Source organism: Ptychodera flava, chromosome 22 (genome assembly GCF_041260155.1).
Source record: "Ptychodera flava strain L36383 chromosome 22, AS_Pfla_20210202, whole genome shotgun sequence".
In the NCBI taxonomy this organism is placed as follows: domain Eukaryota; kingdom Metazoa; phylum Hemichordata; class Enteropneusta; family Ptychoderidae; genus Ptychodera; species Ptychodera flava.
In genome coordinates, this window is record NC_091949.1 from 30,329,687 (window position 1) to 30,352,778 (window position 23,092).

At 38.3% G+C, this 23,092-nt stretch overlaps 1 protein-coding gene across 1 annotated transcript; it reads right to left on the reverse strand.

Moving 5' to 3' along the window:
- LOC139122396 (uncharacterized) lies at window positions 1-22,440 on the reverse strand. The gene is made up of 5 exons (XM_070687778.1): window positions 22,175-22,440; window positions 13,751-14,502; window positions 8,430-8,601; window positions 2,141-2,273; window positions 1-1,258 (listed from the first exon to the last, which is right to left on the reverse strand). Exons 1-5 carry the CDS (start codon window positions 22,388-22,390, stop codon window positions 1,113-1,115), a joined length of 1,419 nt encoding a protein of 472 aa, XP_070543879.1. The 5' UTR covers window positions 22,391-22,440; the 3' UTR covers window positions 1-1,112.
- Between the last annotated feature and the right edge of the window lie 652 nt (window positions 22,441-23,092).

The window sequence follows — 23,092 nt, forward strand, 5'->3', positions numbered from 1 at the left end:
CATCTTCATATGTTGTTTTAAAACATTGTTTAAATGTTTAATTGAAGTGCAAAACAATACATACAATGAGTGACACACGCTTGCCTACACTGTTGAAAGAATGTATTGTCCTTTATACACGCTCACCTGAATATTTTTACAAAAGTCATGTCAGACAGCGCATGGTTTATTGACTCAAAATTGCGATGAAGCCGAATACAATATTTCCTTTACTCTTTGAAGTTTCTGCTTTGATTTCGATACACAGATAACTTTTGCTACTGGCCCGCATGTGACCACACTGATAAAAACTCAGTGATGACTGTTATAAAGATTACAAACATTAATTGTGTATTTTTCCTAAGCATTTTATGAAATATCTACTTAAAATACATGTACTTATCTCTCGCTCAAACCATAAGAGAACAACTGCAACCACGCAGAACTAGTATAAGAAAGACAATTGCATGCAACATGCCTAAACTCGATTAGTCTACCATGGAATTTTTATCATCTAGGTGAAAGTAATTGATTTACAACTGCAATGAATAAATGAAACACGACCCTATTATTCATATCTTCGAAATTCCAATACACATCAATAGAAGTCCTTTAAGGCAGTATGCACTTCGAAAGTAAAAGTCTCAATCTTAAGTAGTAGTCACAGTTCAAACTTATTACTTAGGATTACTTAAAATTTACCGATATTTGAAAATAAAAAAGGCCTTTATCCCTTTCTAAACTCGATTAGAGTTCATAAAGTTTTACTGACGTGATTTTTTAAATAATTTTTTTTCTATTGGATAAACACAGGAATAGCTGCCATTTTGAATTTTAAATATCGTTAAATTTTAGGAACTTTGTTTCTTCAGTGGAAGCGCATCAAATAGCTATCAGTAACACAAATAAAACCGTTGAAATTGTCGTTTTGCCAAGATTGTGCAAAAGTTAAGATGTATTTCAGTTTCGAGGCGCATACCATCTTACTTTGCATTTCCCCAATTGAAAATTCATAACAGTGCTTTAAAACGATGAATTCGTTATTGTCGGTGTTGTGACGTGTCAATTAAGAAGTGAAGAAATAAAACTCCTAAATAAACTTAAGGTATCAATATCTTATTCGAAAACGTCAGTTACAGTAAGTAAGTGTAAGAAAGAAGATGCTTAGGTATGCCTGTTATCTCTCGCAATGGAATTGTTTTTAGTTTATTTCTGGTCCTTACATATCCAACAAAGCGGGACCATTGTGAGCCAAAACACGATATCAGCAGTTGGGTCTCTGTAACAGAAACAATGCATCGTTTTACTTATGAGATCAGGTTAGCTGGTATGCCTTGAAAAGTAAGTATCCAGATAGGTATTGGCAGATAGTTGGACAGAATAAAAAAACTGATAGCCGGCATGCTAGCTAGCTAGGCAGATAGATAGACAGACAAACAGACAGAGACCGACAGACAGACATACAGACAGAGACTGAGTGACGGACAGGCAGGCAGACAGACAGATCGGTAGAAAAACCATAGATTTTAAAGGTTATAAAAGGCAAGCGAGGGTATTCTATTGCGTATATAAGACCTCTGGTTTGAAAATAAGAATATTTGGCGGGAAATAATCACCTTGCCTTGAGCTCTCAAGCTGGAGTTCGAAATTTGCGCGAGCTAAAAAATGTAATGCAACGCGCAGGTCTTCCTGAAATCTCCTCACACAGATTGAAGCGCGGTGGGGCAGCAGTGCGGCGTTGATAATTCGAACCAAGCTAGAGGGTCTCCGAGTCGTTGACAGCGCGCCCCCACCAATGTGTGGCTACTGCTGAGACTCCGTAGCTAGGTTATAATTTTCCACGCCGCTACAATCTCTGCACGGAGATTGGTATTCCTGTTGCGAATATAAAGCCCGGCTCCAGCCAATCAAATTGCCGGATTCAAGCTAAGCATATCATAATTACAGATATAGACATATATGTATGGCTACATTAATAGATAAATAATATAGATTGATTGGTTTGTCTATTTACCTTTTTATTTTAATTTTATTTACATACATACATACATACATACATACATACATACATACATACATACATACATACATACATACATACATACATACATGTTATTTACAAACAATTTCAAACTTTGAGAGTATGATGCATATTACGTACGTTCAGCAATCTCTTGTTCAACCAGGGACAAGACGTAATTGTCATTTTTATACTTTGAAAGCTCATCAGACATCTCGATAGAATCTTCCAATGTATACACACGCTCCGATTTCTTAAGATGATCGACCATTTTCTGAAAAAAATACATTCATAAGGAGAATTAAAAAAATTCTGCTGAACCAGTGTCTTTCGGCCAATAATATTTGAAAAATTTATTAACTGCTTAAACTCAGAAATAAAAAAATACATGCTATTTTTTTTTAAATCGAAACTTTATTTTTTCCCACAGAGTAACAATGGTTTGTCAAATTTAATTTCAAATAGCGGTAAATCCTAGATAGTTTGTTTCCCAATACCAGTATGGAGCCCCTATTTTTTCATTATTTTGAAATAGAATCATGGTTGAAAGGTTCCTTGAGGCACAGTTTTTCATAACTTTTTGAGTTCTTACAAAAAATAGAATATTTCCGAAAAAGTACATTCGTAAGGCCAGGGCATTCGTTATGTGCAACAGGCAAGATTTTATCTAACTAGGGTAGGTATGTCGGTAAGTCTTTGTTCACTTCTTTTTTTGTTTTGCAAATTTCGTGCGAAAATGCATTTATTTTTCTTGAATTTCCCCTTCATATTGAGTAGTAACATGTACTGAATGGATTTCTTCTGTATTTTGTTTCTTAGACTTAGCATCAACGGTTGTCATATTCATATGCTTCTGGCACATTAATAATACTGGATAGTGTGAACAAGTTCACGTTTTTCAATCTTTTTTGTTGTTGTCATGGGTGTGGTTGTCTCACATGAGCTTTGTCACATCACTTCTACTGATTGTGCCTAGTTGAAAAACTACAGCGAATTTCTCTTTCTCACAGTTTCTTTATAAAGTGTCCAGAATTTTCCAGGTTTTGTGGATTTTAACGCTATTCTGTACATGATTTTGCAACCTGCTAACATAATTGCATTTGTCGTGACAAGTGCGTAACAATTACACCGCAAACAAAAGCCTTTTTTACCCTGTTGCCCACACAATTACCTGTCGAACGAAAGCCCATGCTCTACGAATTCGCCTACATTTTGAAACTTTAGGAAGTACATTTTTGCATGCCTATGACTTTTCAAAGCAAAGTAGTGAACTTAGCTTTGGTATTTCTTTCAGATCACATAAGATTTTTTTCATTCTTTGCACTTAGGAACTGCTAACGCTAGTGCCAAGCTCGAACACCAACTGCCTAACATCTATTACAATCCGAAGACAGGTTTCATGAAGCTGAAACTGTGTACAGAAAAGCAAAAATAGGACTGAAACCCAGGGCTTCTTGTAAACATGTAAAATATCGGGTTTGGAATCAGCTGACATATACAATGCACAGATTCATTCGAAAGATGAACAATAGCATTTGGATTCAGTAGACAAGCAAGAGTATGCCGCTGACAACCATGGGATCCGATCGATGTCTACTAACTGTGATCTAGTCAGGTGGCTTAGCAACAAAAAACAGCAAGATCGTTACAAGGAGACAAAAGTGCCAAATTTGCTACAGAGGTTCACATATATATGAAGATCAAGATTAGCCATTGCTCCAAAAATGTTGCCCACCGGAAGGCTCGATGACGTCATGAATTCAAAATGGCCGCCATTATATTGCTTAAAATGGTAAAATTCGGTGTATTCGGCCAGTTTTCAATATTATTTTAAATAAACTGACACAAACATTCTCAATTATAAATAAAATATCAAACTGACGCAAATCAATTATTATGATGACGTCATCAAGCCAAAATGGCCGACCAAATTCAAAATTTCCGCCTTAACATTGTCTAAAAATGTTAAATCTATAATTAATTATAATTATTTATTGCAGTACAAGGCCTCAGCCAATCGTACAATTCAATGGAAGAAAAATATAAAAGAAAGAAGATGGTCAGTGACAAACATTTCACTTAAGAAATTAACAAAAATACAAATGTTGAAAAATGAACGTATAAATACAATACAGTCTTTTAAATGCTTTTCTCAAAAAGTTGCAAACGTTTTGGTTTTATTAATTGTTGCGAAGATAAGATACGAACAAGATTTTCATCGGAAGGAAATGTTGTCAGTAATGTGGATATATACCTTGTTCTTCTGTCACTATAAAGTGGGCAAATAAAAACAAAGTGAAATTCATTTTCTTCAAGTTCAACGTCATTTACAATCTTACAATGCATACAAATTCTTTGTTGAAGTGGCAATTTTAGGTGTCATCCCCTTTCAACATTCAGTCTATGTCTACAACAACGAAAATTTGAAAAAATAATCTTATTAATACCATTGAGATTACTCAGATACTTTTCCGGCTCGAGCATCGATTTAAATTTACAATACAGACTTAATTTAGGTGACTCTGTTATATTTTCATGCCATTCTTGCCGGAACAATCTTTTATTCTTTGTGAAAAAACATGTGAAAATTTTTCAAAGTTTTAAACAAAATGTTAAATCACTGTTAATTAAGCCTGTTTTCAGCATTTTAAAGCCTGAACTGAAATTAACACCCAAATTACAGGCAAAACATATAATTGATGCATATCAATCATTGAGATGACGTCATTAAAGCAAAATGGCAATCGAAAGTTACAAAATGGCCGATTATGAAGTTTACTATGCTAGGTGCAATGTCCCATTTACCTGACAAAATGATAGTTTAACGGTAATGTACAATTTGTATTAATATTCCATAAACTCAAAATTTAAAGATAAATATTTGAAAATTTAGGCAATAAGTGCAACACAAGTAACAAACTCTTATGAGATTATTTATTTTTAAACAATGGTTTTGTGTTTGTAAAATCGAATCTATATAAAAGGACATGTAGGCAACTACACACATTGGTTCTACCTTTGTTTGTGATACGGTATAGTGAGTAGATCAATGTGGTTTCGTAATAGGGAAACAGTGAGAAACCAGTGAATCTATAGTACCTTGACTCTGGTATTGGACCTTGGTCCCAGAAAAAAAGGTTTTATGTTTGTAATTCCTCCTAACGGCGTTTCGTGCCAAATTGAGGTCCCTTCTTCAGTCACTGGAATGGTTTTGTATTTTCACATGCTTAGTTTGATGGTAGCCATTGTTCATCAAAGAGATATGCTAAGATCATTATGTTGTGGTCTGATTTTTGCGTGAATTGCTGCTCAGACCATTTATTTGTACTCTCCCTGTGTCTGAATTTGCTTGAGGGAGGATATCCTGTATGTTTTTCTTCCTTTTATACGTTATTAACACGATTGGAACTAATTTGCTATAATTGGATCTTCATATTTTTCAAATTTCTCAAAAGTGTTAGGTGCCATATAGCTGAATGTTGAGATATTACAAATTACTCATAAAAACAAGTGTGCAACTTAAAAAGAAAAGCAGATGAGCTTACATTTGCTGGTGAAAACGACCTTACTTCACTATCCAATTATCCCAAATTAGTTCCAATCGTGTTTATTGTGGGTTTTCTGGACAACAATGGCCAGCGTTTCATCGCCCGTGATTATTCTCCAGTTTCTTATGTTTGATTAGACTGGCTTTGATGAGGTTGTGCTGACAAGTTTTTGTTATATCATTACTCTTATTTTTGTTGATTAAGGATTGCTGCTGACGTTTGTCACATTAACTTCTTTTTGATACAAGCTATGTCTTTCTTTTTATAATCTCATTGTTGAAGTTTTTGCGTTGAGAAATTGACCTTTTTATGGGGTCCATATTGTTGTTGCTTGTGCGAAAATATCTGATTAATTAACCTTTGATGAAGTATTTGAAGATTGTGGCAAATATATATCGTCAGATGGTTTTGTGTGGTTTTTAAAGTCGAGCCATAGCATCTCTCTCGATTAAGTCTCTGGCATTTGAAGACCACAAGGTCAAGATATTAGATTTTGTCGATAGAATGATCAAATATGAATTTCCAAGTTGAACGTAGGGTGCAGGGTATTGCACTTCTCGACAAATGTTGTGAATGTTAGAAGTTGACGTTCTGTTCCTGTGTATATCATGAAAATTTCACCTGTTAAATTTCCATACGAATATTTGACCGGATTGGGGATTTAATATAACTTTCTCCGTTTCATGGTATGTGATATCAGCTCTTTCTGGTGAGCCCATGCTGCATCAATAAGTTTATTTGTATTCTTCTAAGTTGAATTCAAATATGTTGCGTTTCAGGATAATCGACAGTAAGGCTTTCATGTACGTTGTTGGTGGGTTTTTTTCGGTATCGTATGTGCTGGTCCTGTTTCAGAGTCCAACGCTATGATCGCTGCATTTATTGCTTCATTTTTGGCATGTTTTTCTACATCGATACCACGTCTGATGTTACCAGAATAGAGTTTGCTTGTATTTTTAGTGACTAGTTAATGAAGTTTTGTGTCTCTGAAATATGTTAGTCGTCTTTAGACGATTGGTTTTATGACAAAGTCTAGAAATTCCGAGATTTGGTTTATTAGGCTCGAGCTACCATTTCTATTGAGACGTTGGATAATGATTGTTCCTTCTGCTTGGGTTCTGTATATTTTGGCAGGGGATACCATCGTGGTGTACAAATAGTTCTACTTATGGGAATGGGGAAACTGTAAATCACCTCGTCAATGATCTTCTTGTCGCAGATAAATGATTCCATATACAATTTCCAACGTATAGTTAATGTCGCCAAGTGTACAGTAATAGTGTACATATCGCAGCTGTCTATAACTTTCTTTATTGTCATTTGTCGTATTCACAATTGCTATGCCTCTTCCTTTATTGATGGGTTTTATTGTAATTTGTTTGTTTTAGACAGACTGTGAATCTGTAACAGGGTCAGTGTATGGGCAATGGAGGCATACAATGGGATTTCAGTGAGTGCCGCCTTTTTATGCACTGTCAATGTCAGGCATTGATCATGGGAAATGCAAATATGTACAATGTAGGTAGGTCGCAAATCCTGTACAAAATGGCTTCAAAAATCAGGAAAACCAGGAAAATCAATGCAGAAACCGTAATTACATACTACTCACGTCGGCGGCGCAAAGTCATTGCCATCTGCAGTGCTAACAGAGGAGCAATTTGCCCCATATTCGTCGAAATAAGGGAACAGACTTGAAATTTCGGGGGCAGTTCCATTTCATCATTGATACAAACGTCGATCATATCATGAAAATAAATTGCACTACACTCAGAACAAAGGCGATAACTCTCATTCTCTTAAACTGTAGAGACCCGTCGGTCATGACAGTTCCAGAGAGACTCGTGTGACTCAGTAATAGAGACAGTTTTCGGCGTGTTACCTAACGAGATCACTTTTAAAACGTTATGTACGAATGACGCTTACCATTCATTCTCCAACAAAATGACAATTCTTGATGATGTTTGCTTACATAGCGATCAGGGACCTCTCATGAGGCTAGCAAACATCAATATTGTAGTTGTTGTTGTTGTTGTTATTGTTGTTGTTGTTATTTGTTCACTTGGTATTGTGCGGCTACATTTCCAAGCGTTCACCCCATTTGTGCATGAGGCAAGTGCATTCAAAATGACAGAAAATTCAAGTGTCCTTCGACTCAAGTAGAATTTACTATTCAATTGAATAAGTATGTAGATGAGCTGCGCATCAATCTGAAAGTTTAAGCTCCTTTTGTTGCTTTTTTGTTTTTGATCCTTTAAAATCTTAAGTTTTCAGTCGGATTATGATATTATCATGATGGTATTGGGGGTTTTCGTTCTTGAGGTTGGCTTTTTGCATAATGACAATTCATGCATTGTTACCGATGCTATTTATTTTATGTAAAACACATTTTACAAAATTTGTAAATTTTTTTGTCAAACGTGTACATCCAGATTTACAAACATTTCGTTCATCAGCTAAAAGTTGGTCATTGAGAGCATGATATCGCCAAAGTCCCAAGTCCTAGGATTGTTCCCTATGGTTCATCGAAGGAAGTAATATTTCGTTGGATTAGGTGTCAATTTTTGAAGAGATTTGTCACAAATATTGGGGAGTGAAGGACATCTCAGGCCTACTTCAATCACTATTTATTTATAAAAGGTAGACATTTTTGGGGCTTCTTCATCATGCAATTACCTGCGTACCAACCCTATCTGTTCTCAACGTATAATAGGTGTGCCGTACACTGAAGTTTTTCTGCACAATAACTTAATCAGTTTTTTCGTTGGCCAAAGTAGGAAAAAGTCTGTCTTGAAAAATAGCTGTTAAAACTGACCAAGAGAGATTATTTACATAGCTTCATATTTCGGAACAATCCTTAGAGGCAGTGCCAGAGATTAACTAACCTGTTCGTAGGGAGCTGTACAGACATACAAACAGGAAATATCGTGCTCACGAAGAGTGTCCCAGACTAGGTCTATTATAGTATCGACCTGTTCGGACAAAAGAGCCAAGCCTTCCTTCACAGTTTCCGTACAAGCCCGTCTGTAAGTCCATGGTTCACCACCAGCCCTACAACTTAAGTATACAATTATATTTGTTGATATATAGATCAATTGCAATATATGATGAGGTTAGTCTCTGTCTATGTCTCTGACTGCCTGTGTCTGTCTGTCTGTCTGTCTGTCTCCCCTCTCTCTCTCTCTCTCTCTCTCTCTCTCTCTCTCTCTCTCTCTCTCTCTCTCTCTCTCTCTCTCTCTCTCTCTCTCTCTCTCTACATGTATAGATAACTTCTCTATATCTAATCATGTTCATTCGCACCTTGTTCGAGATTTTGCGCAAATCTCATTCCGTGATATAGTATTTTCATTACTTAACGATATTACCTTGAAGACAATAGCATTATTAATTCTTATCCAAAAACAAGCGTACCAAAGAATCTTTCTTTCACCTTGGGGGTCCTTTATATATATAAAGGCAGGTGACCCCTCCTTGACCCTCAATTTTGATTCTGTAGTCTTCCACTACACCGTTCTGTGGTTTGCTCCTACCTTCTGCGAAGTTACTTCTAGACGAGCACAAGAGGCGTTGTTTCTGAGCCGGCTGTTTTTCAGAGCTTAGTCCTTGCTTTCCTTTTATGCATGTAGAAAGTACTTTCTGCTTTCTTTGTAGGTGCTCATTTTTCTCTAGTTCGATAATGTAACCATTGCGTGCATTTGTGCTTTCGTTGCAAGTTTTATTCCTCCTCGACATTTGGAGTTCCGCCGTTGTCCCTAAACATTTTTGTTCAAATTTTTGGTCTTCTGTTAAGTAGCAGCTGGCAGTTTTGGGGTTGACCGCATTTTCTCCTATTCCTTCGACATCAGGAGTTTTGGATGTCTTTTAAATATTGTCGACTTTTAGAGTTTTCTTGTCGGCAGTGTTTGTTTACTTTGGTCGCGACTAACGCCTAACTATTATTGATTAAGCCTCTGCTATGCTAAGAGTCAGTAGGGACATTCTGGGCGTTCCACGGCAGGGGACATCTTCGGTAAGTCCCTTCCAATTCTGCCTGCCATGTCACCCTCTCGTGCTCCTAGTGTGTGGACACAGTGGTTTTGCAGCAAGATGGCTTAGTGATTTTAAGACGCAAACGACAGATTCCAGCTGGTCGGCCATTTTGTGTTTGTCGGGCTCCCAGTCGACTATTGTTGGGCCTGCCTTAGATTCAGTTTTTGGTTTAGATACCACTTTTTTCAGCTCCTTTTGTTCCTGATGAGATCTGCCCCTTTAAGTTTTGGAGCAGGGTGTCGGTTGATCTGTTTTACTATGGGTGTTAGTTTTCTGCTCCTAACGGCGGGGGTCCTAGCAGGTCATGCTCCTGTTAGGGCATGTCAACTACCATTTACTGCCACAGATGTTTCCCTGGGAGGTCTTTCCAGTTTTACAATTTTTCTCAGTTCCAGCTACTAAAGAACGATCCCTCCCTAAAAGATTTGCTGGCGACCTCTTTCGCATATGTGCAAAGACCAGCAGAGAAGTTTTTTCGTCGTTTGCCTTTTTCCCGAGGTAGGAGAGAACAGTGATCGAATCACAGGGAGGTGGTGGTTTCTGCCCCTGTTAGGATTTCATCCTCCTCCCGTATGTTGATCATACCTAAAAGGCATGGGTAGTAGATACACGTAAATCCTTTGGTGTTTTTGTCCTTTGCTGGCTAGGTCTTTGTTTTTATAGGAAGTGAAGACTTCTGTCTGTCTTCAGCCACCATTGATGTTGTGGTGAAGCTGCTTTTGAGAAGTAAAGACATGGTGAAATCTTTCTTGGGGATGATTTTGCCGGGTTTGGTACTCTTTTCACTTTTCGACTATTCAGGAAATCAATTCTCTGGTCCGCAGTATAGCTCATCTCTCGGCTGAGAACTCTGAGTTTTTGCATTGTGCCAAGACTCGTTTTCTCGAGGCTGTGAGGATTTTGCTTTCCATATTAAGTAGACCTGCACTATGATTGCCACTGAGGTACTTATCACGCGGATCCGCTTCTCTTGAAGCTGCCCCTGGCAAAGGAAGCAACTAGGCCGGCCTGCTCGCCTTTTGCCATGGCATAGTTCCCTTGTGTTTAAGAGTTTGCTATTCGCCATTCTTTTCAAGAATGAGGAGTGATTAGGCATAAACTAACAGTTCAGTAGTTAGTGCCCTCAGTGGCTGCTACTCAGAAACATGTGTTTTACGGTGTTGTTTTCTGTGGGCAACTCAGTCTTGCCTCGGGTAAGGTGACTGGAAAGTCCAACTGAGACAGTTTTCAGCGCAGGTCCTATGCTTGTTGATCAAGGAAGAGCAGAGGAAGCGAGTGTATGTGGCATAAGAAGGGGAAGTTTCTCGAGTTGAGTCATCTCCTATATACCCATCATTAGAGTGTTCTCTTTGATGTTTTGTCAGTCTGTAGACTCAAATTGCTGATGACTAGATTTTCTGTTTGCCGGGTTTTGTTGTCCTTGCGAGCTAACCGGCCACCACTCGGTCCATTTTCTCTCCGGAACACGGTTCCACTTCCTCATTGTTTTGAGGTGATCTATACCCTCTTTTTATAAGGGGCTTTACAGGCTGTTTAAACTCCTCCTTCCATAGATCTTAACAATTGGAATTCTTTCATAAGGGTGGATACTCTTTGCATGGATAACATTATTCTACAAGGCACTCTCTCCATCACGGGGAGTGAGCTTCTACGATAGACTTCAGGTCGAATAACCGCTGATCTTTCGTAAGTTGGGCCATTATTTCTGATTTGTCATATTTGGCCTGACTCGAGTGATAGGTGCTGTGTTCGCGTACCTACACAGGTTTTCGATATCGATCAATCGATTATTGGACGATTCGCTGGTACATATGTTGTCCCGCCATTTCACACAGTGCTTCACTCACCTTACCCTGGTGAAATATATCTAGATTCGATTCCATTCCTGGTGAGAAAAAATCAAATCTTAGGTCAAATGCAACTTATTCAGTTCAAAGGTATGAGACTGGATTTATTGCATGGATTAGTTTTTTCGTGCTAGAAAATCTTCTCAAGCTGGAAATCTCATTTGGTAACACATATCACACTGAAAGTTTTCTCAGCTTAATTAGCCCATCTCATTCCTCTGAGCAGGATTTATCTGATTTCTTCTCAGCTAAATTTCTTCACTCAATGGATTCTATTCACAGGGAGAGTGATATATTTATCGGAATCAGATCCACTCTGAGATGGTACCTCTAGTGGTGGATGTCCAGGGACAATACGCTAATGAGGATATGGTTGTGCCCTCCTCCGCCTCTCTTTTATTAGGATGATTAGGATGATTACATGATTTCTATCCGGTGTAAGTCTGCGAATTATGTATCCCATCTTATCGAGTGTCTTGATCTTCACAGACGCGTCCCTTCTTACATAGGAAGCGCATGTAAACGATCAACTGATTTCGGAATTGTAGTTCAGAATCAGGTTGTCTGGCATAACTTTTGCTTTGAAATGATGATGGTGTTTCTTGCCCTGAAAAAGTCAAATTCCTTAAAATACTGTGACGATCCGCTCCGACAATTCTACGGTGGTAGTGTACGTCAACAAACTAGTTAAGTTGGAACACGGTCTCCGACACTGACTTACCTAGTTTACAAATCTTGAAGGCTAGGTCGATTGATCTTTGCAAACCTACGCCGCCACAGTTAGCAGACTTCTGTCTGTTTCTGTTCCATCAAAATAAGACTTTGCTGCCCACTGTTAAAGCCTCCAGAGCGGCTATTGGTAATACTCCCCGTCTGTTAGGGCTAGAAGTGATCACATTACTTAAGTCTTCCTCAGGTTTGATTGACAATCTATGCTTAGCGAGACCAGCTACACGTTCTTTAATACCACAATTGAGATTATCGCTTGTACTTAATGCGTTATTACGTTCTCCGTTTGAACATTTTTGTTCGGCTCACTTTAAATTTTTCTTTTATCAGACAGTCTTTCTTGTACCATTAGTTAATGCCGCTAGACGTAGCGAATTTCAGGCCTTGCAAATTCTTCCTAAGCCTTGTCAGTTCACTGCTGAGGTGTTACATTATTGACTAACCCTGATTTTGTAGACAAAAAAACAGGGTTGCGTGTCAGCCACCTCAGATTTTATTTTTTTCTAGATTAACTTATTGGGTGAATAACCAGGAAAAAGTTTTCTAGATTAACATATTGGGTGAATAACCAGGAAAAGGAAGCGCTGCTTTGTCCTGTCATTCAGTGCTCTAAATGTAGATGAGGGGAGCAGAATTGTCTTTTTCATATTGCCACGATCTCAGTCTGATGTGTTAATTTCTCCAGCCATTATTTCGAGGTGCACTGTTGATACTATTACGTTTGTTGATTCATCTGTATCGGATGAGTCTCTAAACTTAGTCCCAGTAACGGCCCATGAGTGTGGGGCAGTTTAAGCCTCATGGACTTTATTCTAAGGTATATCTCCATCTGATATCCTCCAAGCTGTACAATGGAGGTCCCATGATCTTTTTACCTCTGCCTACCTGAATATGTTATCTGAGCAGCATGGTATGTTTTCTTTGGGCCTGTTTGTGTCGCACAAACCAAGATGCAACACAAAAACTGGCACTGAGTCTTTCTCGAAGAGTGACCATTCAGGCTTGGAAGTCCTGTTGGTTATTTCATTTGCCTTTAGTTACTTATGTCAAATTCCCGCCTCCTTCAGACCGTTGGACTCAGAGGACTATTGTTGTCTTCCAGGTAAAAGTGTTATGTAATAGAAATAACAGATCCCCCTTCCCCCGCATTTGAAATTCTGTAAATAATACTCCAACTCTCCTCCCGTAGTTTGGCATCGGGATCATTTCGTTTCTTTTTTTCTAATGGACTTAGTCATTGGAGGGCAAGTGAGGACGTTGTTTTCTCTGTTGGAAGTCTACACAGGCAGTTACTGAGGGCCTAGGAGGGGTAATCTGATTCGGGGGGCATGTAAAGAGGGACACCCCCAAGGTGAGAAGAAGATTTGTCTGTATGGACATCTTTGGGTAAGAATAAATAAGACTATTGTTGTCTTCAAGGTAATTGTTATTTACAGAAATTAAAATCCAGGGGATTTTTCATTTCAAGGTCAAAGACGAGTGATGTTTATGATGGCCCATTCCGTTCAAACAGATATTTTTTAAGAATAATAACAAGACCATTTCCTATTTATATACTAGGCTATTAATAAAATTATGTCAGACATAAATATACAACATACTGCTCTCCGCTTTTGTTTCTCCAGTGCATCACAGCAAAGGATCCCTCGCATAGTTTTCCCATCACTTCATCTGCCATCCTGCGAATATATGGTGCTCGAAAGAAAAATTTTGCCACCTTCTCGTCGATCTCTTCATTATGAAATATTTGATTTCTAGGTGTGACGTATCCAAGACATCTTACTGGCAGCATGGATTTAAATCTTTCCGCGACATTTTCAAGCAAATCAGGGGCTTCACTCACGTCAGGCATTGTAACTCCCATGATTCTGTCACATTGTCCTCTTATTGTCTCATATTCTTCAAGTTTAAATTCAATGGAAGAGCCCTTTGGGAATGGCCCGTGTGTTATATTCTCCAGAGTGAAATGTGAGCCACATTCTCTTTTGAAATCGTCCAAAGTTCCCACGTTAATAACTTCGCTTAGCTTATCGATATCGAATGTTTCGTTAGCTGTCCGCTCCATGGGTCCGGTCTTTTGTGTAAAATGTTTGTGTAGGTATGGTATGATTAATGTTCTGTGTTGAAACAGAGAAGCAATAACTGCGAAACGAACGTGTATATAAAGGCCACTTGGGCCATCACCATATTGAAATAAGGGCAACAGGTAACGTGTGGTATTTGTCTTCCAGTAAAATGATGGTTTATGTGTCGTAACTTCTGTGTCTCCAAGTTCCTGGGCTTCTTTTCCACTCTTTATGAATTCATTTCCCACTTCCACTTCTTCGTTCACAGTTCTTACATCTTCGGTGACCTGTTGAAGAGTGAATCGCATTGAAAGAAGTTTTTCCTTTTTCTTTTTGTGAAATCTTTGTTTCAAATATTGAAAGTACTAGAGTGGCTATGCATCAAATAGTGTTAGACGATTATTGGTCATTTTCAACATGTGTTCGTACCAATCCGTGACAAACTGCGTCCACCCAATCTGATGTCGTGATTCTTGATATATCATATTCTAAAACACTTGTTTTGACATTTTCGATTTGAAATTTCGATAATCTAAGTCGTGACAATGCCCCAGTCCCCAAACGTTCACAGTGAATAAAACAGAAGGCAGATGCAAGACATCCTTCGTTATATATATATATCAATACAAGTGCACCAGACTTTAAATCAAATAAGTCAAAACGTCGTTTTAGCGTGATCAATTACGTCCAGGTGATGTGTCATCTTTCAGCTGTTCTGGGCTATCATCGGGGTAACTATATCATTGGGCACATTGCTTTTATTCCTTCTGGCCTATACAAATTTAATATTCGATAAGGTACACTTCTTGCATGTGAGTTTGACCAAGAGTGTGGCCCACAGCGCCCTCTATCGTTAGTTTGATGGAAATGGGGCAGGATATACAGAGCCATAATCATTGCTAAAAAAAGTTTTGCTAGAGAGTGAGATTGTTTAATGTTTCTTGTACCGTGGACGAAAACGACTTTTCTCCGCGCTGTGTTTATATCTTCGCGCTGTGTAAAAATCTCCGCGCAGTGGGAAATTTATCTCCGCGGTGTGAAATCTCCCCGATGTCGGAAATTCTCCGCGCTGTTTAAAGGGAAACCTAAGTCTAGGGAGTGTCACCATTTATCCCTTCTAAAATCCACCTTGAATAAAATGCAGCTCAAATTTTCCACATGTTTGCACCCGCCAGCGACTGCGGCGCGACGAAGGAGACGTTGAAGTAGACGACATTTACGAAAATAAACTCGAAATCGCATGGGCGCGAAAGGGCTCATGGAAGGAGGGCGCATGGAAGGAGCGTGCGTGACGTCATCGGCGATACGAGCGTGTGTGACAGTAAAATAACAAGAGGATATAAAACTGCAACAAGTTAAAACAAATACAGTAAAATACTGACCGACCAGCGGGAAATAAAACACTTGCAAAGCACAGAGATAAAAACGCAGACGTTTCGGGTGCGACGCTGACGAAGGGTCGCACCCGCACCCGAAACGTCTTTATTCTCTGCGCTTTGTTTCCCGCTGGCCGGTCAGTATTTTACTGTATTTGTTTTAACTTGTTGCAGTTTTTATCCTCTGCGTTTTAACAAGTATTTTATCTCTCGCTGGTCGACCTAATTTTTTACAGTATTATTTTTCACTTGCTGCAGTTTTAGCCCTCTTTTGAGGTCGTTTGTAATTTTTATCGTGTGTGACAGCTTACCGTAGCATTGGAGTCTATGACTGTCTAGTATAGTTCTGCACGTTACAACTTTTAATGCTCAGTAGCATGAAAAATGAATTAAGCGGAGTTGGGTGCAAAAACGACTAAAGGAAGAACAAAAATGGTGTTAGTTTTTACCGTTTTCCCACAGAGCAGCTCCTTCGAAGACAGTGGCTAAAGAAAGTCTGGCGAGTCGGAGGTAAAAGGGCCTAAAATGTTAAAAACTGTCAAGATACTAAGTTATGTTCTGCACCTTTCAAAGGTCTGCGAAATCGCCGATATAAAACCGATAAATATGGGCAATTTCGGGACTCAGCCTAGAACGACTTCTTGCCTATCGTTTCTTGGCACGCTGAGAAATAGCTGATATTTACCCTATAAATATCGGCAATTCCGAGACTCTAATATCGATACCAGACGATCATACTAGATTTCCTTGCACTGTGTCTCGGCACGCCGAGTCTGCAAAATCATCAATATTAACCCGATAAATATAGGCGATTTCGGACTTTAACTGTGATACTAGACGATACTTTGTCAAATCGTGGGTAAATATCCGATGTATATCGGAGATTTAACCACCTAAGGGAGCATTCGTTTTTACGGGGAGGGGTCGGTGGAATTTGAGGGACAAATGAAAATGTAAGCTACCCCCCTCCAAATCAAATTTCTAAAATTTAACTCCCCCCCCCCCCGATTCATCAATTGTAAAATGTAACCCCTCAAAAAATCATCAGATTTGATTCATTAAACCTTCGCACCCTATGGCCCTGGGCTGAAAAATTAGGCCCTTCAAAAGTGTTTGCAAGAAAATGAGCTACCCATCCCTTGAATTTTCATGCACAAAAAAACAGCGACCATCCCCCAGATGTCACAGTCCGTATCAATAATATCTTAATTGAATTATAATTTCCCATTCGACCTTTGAACTTTACAAATAATCACTGGGTTAAATTGTCATATTGGTTTTTCAGATCTGCTCTTTCAAATATAATATTCTCGTCACGTACATTTATATCAATTGTCAAACTTTTTTAAAACACTGATTTTAAAAACCAGTTTTGTATTGTAAAAAATATATTCAAAGTTTCCTCACATACCACAATTTAAAGAGAATCAACATTTTTGGTGACGTTCCAAAATCAAATTTCTTGCACACACATGAACTTGTAATCGCCGTAGCCTAATCAAGTACATTAATATCAATAATCAAGAGTCTATAAAAACACAGATTTGGCTAGTTTTGTATTTAATAGAAATCATTCATAGCTTCTCATAAACTACTCATAGATTATGTATGAAGGACCAAGTAACATTTCTGTGAAATTCAAAAGTCAATTTTTTTCCATAACTCCATACAAACCTTTGTAAAATTTGACCCCCTTCCAATCATTGATTGCAAAATTTGACCCCTCCCCCTTAAAAACGGTTTCGTAAAAGTCAACCCCCCCCCTGATTTCCACCGACCCCCTCCCTGTAAAAAACGAATGCTCCCTTACAGATCTGACCACCCGACTACCTCTGTCCGACTCTTAGTTCAAAAATAGCATCCATGGCCGGTAGTCAAGAATCCTACATGTTTTACATTATTAAATTTATTCATGCAAGAAATACATTTTTACAGTTAAAGCATTTTTTCATTAAATGTCCACACGAAACTTCATACACATAATTACTAGCGGGACTTCGTCGAAAGGACCGATCGGATATCATCGGGAGTTTCCGGGAGGGCCTTGCACGAAATACATTCTTTACATGTAGGCTTTAAAAAAATTTACTTGACGATCGGGACTTGGACAGAGGACCGATCGGACATCATCGGGAGTTTTGGCTGGTCTTCCACGAAATACATTATTTACAGCGATAGACGATACTCATAACTGGATTGTCCATATCGCGGGTAAATATCCAATATAAGCTTATATCGTAGATTTCATCACTTTACAGATCTGAGCAAGCACGACTTCCTCAGTTCGACCCCAACTTCGAAAAACGGACGTTACTACAGATTTTTCAAATCGCGGTAAATACTTTCCGATATATATCGGAGATTTCGCAATGTTAAAGATCTGGCCAAGCTCGCGCGAAAACCAGCCTTGCAAACAAATGAACATCGCGATGTAACAGTCTGTAATTAACATTATTTCTAACAACCACTCGGCTATTGACTATCGACGATGAACATTTTCTATCCTGTAAATATTTTTCTTTTTTGTCATTAGATTTGTTACATATTTCATAATTTTTTCTGGTTGCACTCCTCGATGAACGTCGACTTTAGAAGTTCGATATCGCGATGCTCTTTTGTTCATGTTGTTTGCAGGGCTGGTTTTCGCCCGAGTGCTCATGGGTTGAATCAGATTACAACCATTTTCAGTAATAGATATCGAAGCCACTGCAGTGAACTGCAATAAAACTGCTCACACTAATATACGAACGCTTCCCCCGCATATAGGCCTAGAGAGAAAATTGGGCTCTGCGTAAATTTACAAGCGCAGCTAAGCACAGTCATCATGTACCTATTAAAGCGAGGTGGGTGTGCTCGAAAAAGTAGATCAATGCAAGTTTTGGATTCAAAATCGGCTGTTTCGGCGGAGAAACTGCGGGCCGTATTTCCGAGGTGCTACCAGCGATTTTTTCTATGGCAGTCAACCGGGCTGTGGTGAGAGGCCGTATAACTCCGTAACACACAGCCATGCAGAGCTACGTTAAATGCGGCCGTACCCTTCTCAGTAGACACCCGTCGTACTGACATTTGTTTAGCAGTGCTGTTTCGTTTATGAGTGTTTTCTTTCGCTGTTTTCGCATTCTGGTAGCTAGCAAGCATATAAAAACTGGAAACTAACACCGACCGCACAACAACTCCGTGGATACGTACAGCTACCCTGTATCCCGCACACGAGTACGCGGGTGCTGCCAATGAAAGCCGGTCAACAGCTGCGACCGGCCGCCCGTGCTGGGTGATCTCATTACCGTGCTCGAGCTTGACTGGGTACATTTTATAACTAGCGAAATTTTAGTTTTTTTTAAAATCTTGATGGTCGTAATGTGACGTTCATAAAATAATTTGTATATATATATGACATCTTTAACAATTTGAAAAAATGAAAGATTAAAGTTGGTGCTGTAGCAAAGCCTTTTAAGCAACATGATTGCCATGTATTCTGCCCCGTTTCCATCAAATTAACGATAGAGGGCGCTTTGGGTCAAACTCTGGATCAAACCAGGGTCAAACTCACATGCAAGAAGTGTACCTTATCAAATATTAAATTTGTATAGGCCAGAAGGAATAAAAGCAATGTGCCCAATGATATAGTTGGCACGATGATAGCCCAGAATAGCTGAAAGATGACACATCACCTGGACGTGATTGGTCGCGCTAAAACGACGTTTTGACTTATTTGATTTAAAGTCTGGTGCCGTTGTATTGATATATATAAAAAGAAGGATGTCTTGCATCTTCCTTCTGTTTTATTCACTGTGAACGTTTGAGGACTGGGGCATTGTCACGACTAAGATCATCAAAATTTCAAATCGAAAATGTCAAAACAAGTGTTTTAGAATATGATATATCAAGAATCACGACATCAGAAGGAGTGGACGTAATTTGTCACGGATTGTACCTCTTTTCCCTTCAGTTCGGAATTTTTTTTCTAATGTTTATTCTTTTGGCAATCGACTAATTAGCTAAATATGAACACAATTAATTATTTGGAGTGCTAGGGCAGGAAAGAGATACGTCTACTAAGCCATTAATCTACAACTTATTACATGATTAGTAATAAATCTCAGGTAACAATATCAGCTATAACATTTATAAGGGAAATTACAGCAGTAAACATAAAATATCACGAAATAGTTTGTTTTATATTCTTTAGACGCAGATGTTGTTGTCGTTCACGTTCCTGTATAAATTTAAAGTTATCAAGGGGGACGTAGAACCTGTAGACTGCAGAGGGTTCTCATTATGTATAATATTTCAAAATGCTTTTGCACATACTCAAGTCGTTCGCTGGTAAAAACGTATAGATTTCGTACTACCGACCAAATGAATCCAGGCGGTATCTACAAAAAGGAAATATAATTGATCATTGAGGCTGTTAAGGGTTCAAATTCTGATAGACTGAATTACGGACAGTAATTTATCGATCGGGTTCGAACTCACATTGTTTTGCAAAGCATTATTTGATTAAAAAGAACCTTCAGCTAACGATATAAAGCAAAATCAATCACCTGTTTTGTCAGCTTTGCTACCCCATTTCTCCTGTTTCGTTCGGGAACAGTGCAACTATGTTTACAGATTAAAAACTGTCAGAGAATCACCTGTGTCCCACATCGTCATCCAGTTTGCAAATTTAGCCTACACTGGATCAAAGTAAGCATTGCTTTACTCAAATAACAACAATTTAGTCTGGACTGAATTTCAACTGATATAGATAAAATGTGTAGTCCTGATTAGCTATAAAATGATTACTACCTATTTCAGTCAGTTTAGGGAGCATAACAGGAAATGGGTGACTAACAAGTATTAATAAACGTCACAGGTACATATATTGTTGATGCTTGGAAGTATCTAAGCTGACCTGCAGGCGTTTTGTTTGATCAAAATATCTGTATATCTATTCAGCTCTGTCTGGTCTACCATTGGCATGAATTTCTTTTCAAAGATCTTTTGAATTTTTTGAAGTTTCATTGATGAATGGTTTATTCATGATAAAAACCTGCATAATTTACAGACCAATATGTGTTCTCTCATTTCAGTTTTATTAGGTAACGTTCAAGAAGTGGTACTCGCAATTTATTTCGGTGAGTGACGCTGCTACTGAGCTATGTCTATGGCAAGTGTGATATCATCAGTTTGTTGCGGCATCATTTTTTAATGTTGGCTTTATTGAATATATATTGCATAATAGTTTTCAGAGTAAAACTAGAATACCTGCATTGTTTCTTAAAATGCAAAATGCGTATTATGATTTATCGAAATCGAGTTGATGCTGCTGCTATTCCAATGCTGGTGTACAGTTTTAACGAGTAATCGTATCATGAGAGGCTGATGTTGAGATAAAACGATGACAAGTTGTCACACTCACTCTCATTGTGTGTATCCTAATACTGCTATGTTAAACCCTGGAACGTTTGGGGGTTTGTCACTTGCCTTACAAACTCCAGCCTTGATTCTGCACGAGCACGACCAACCCATATGTGTTCATAAAGTAATGGCGCAGATTCCGTTTTGGTGCATGGCGGCATACGAAAGGGCGCCAAACTTTGACACCATGCCTTTTTGTAATAGAACGCCATTTTGCACGCCAGTGTTAAGAAAGAAACTTCAGGTTATTTAATTTTTCGGGTTTGTTTTTGTAATTTGAAATCCAGATTTTCAAACATTCAGTAAAACTACGCAAGAGGTATTTTTTTCAGTTCGCGTACATTGTATAGCATCATGGTACTTGTACATGACGTCATAGGACGCAAGTGGAAAGATAAGACGTAACGCAATTAGGTTGAGGAAGAGAAATACTGTGATGTACTTTACCTTTTTCAAGTATATTATAATTGCCTTTTTTGCTGAACTTTACAACACTTTCAACAGACTGACTATGAATGTTTAACATTAAAGTTTTTTTTATCGTTAACACAGTGTTAACTGTATGAAAGCCATTTGTTACAATTTAAACACAGGCAACCACATTTTAAACGCATAATTACACGTCTACCCTCCGCAGTTTTTAAGTGTTTATACTAGGATGTCACAATTTCCTTGTCACGTAGTTTTTAGTTTCTTAACCAACTATTCAGTCGACTATGCAATTTTCTTTTTTGCATCCGCAGCCGTATCTTTTATCTCTAACGTGCTGTATATGTAAATTAAGTACATACTTGTATGCAATTAGGGTATTTTACGGGATATTTTGACGAGTATGGCACAGTAATATTCCTGTATCTGACAACAGTGTTCTGTAATTACATTAAAAAATTAATTGGATACGTGTATCTCGAATGTGTTCGTCTGGGGCCCATAGGGTTGTAGAATTTCCTGATTTTTGTTAAAATCTGACAAACCTACAAACATGGCCATTTTACAAAAACATCTCACGAGTCAATACGGAATCCTGAGTTGATTATTTGATCTGTCAATCAGTTACAAATATGAAAGACCTGAAGGAAATAAGGAAGTGAAACCTTCTAACCTTGGATGGCACTCGAAGGAAACGAGGGAAGTTTACATTTTAACGTTCGCAAATTACTACATTGGACTTTGCTTTACTTACCTCGTTGCTATCAGCATTTTTCAAGTCACTCGTCGGCTGGTATTCATCAATCAATAATGATGTCCCATGCTTTACATTACCAACCTTTAATCCGATTGACGTAACAGTCGGGAAGTGTAATACATTTAAGTAATGTAACGGTATAACTAGTATGCCAAGACTGCATGTGAAACACAAGAAGAGGCGAAAGTACTCTGCTTTGCGTCTCCGAGCCATGCTTAATATTCGATAGTGTCGACGTGGAAGAAATGTGACACCGAGATCACGATAGGTAACCCTTCTACTTTAATGGTCCTTTGCCATGAATATTCAGGAGTGTTGTCACATGTGGATATGCAAATGTATGTTTTTCTTAATAACAGCTGTTGATAAGTTTCTGAAAAAGCGACGTAAGTGTTTGATGCTGCGAAACTATGATGCCGTTAACATAATGACCTAACTAGCAAGGAAATTTCTTTGATCCCACCTAGTCAAATGACAAAGTGCAATAAATAGGCGAGTTGATCGGTGTTTGTGACTTGTAACATAAATTAACTCTGCATGAATAAATAAATACAATATATATACCTCTCTCACAAATATGATTCATATAATTATGTACATACATATACATGCGTACATGCGTTTACACTTGTGAAATGGATGAAAAGCGTTGTGTTGTTAGGTTAGGCAGAATTATCTGTGCATCGTAATCCGGTCAACGTTTGCTTCCTCACATGTCTGATTTAGCAAGGTAACAGGTTTCCAAGCATGTTTAGGTTTTTCAGTTCACCCTGCATTTTGAGACCATAATGGATGGAACCATGCACCCTAAAACGGCAGAACATTGCTCAAGAATTTCATAAAGTTGGCCTCCATTAATTATTTGTTAAGATAGGTCTACCCGGCTGAACATTTGGCCCTAAGCACAGGAAAAAT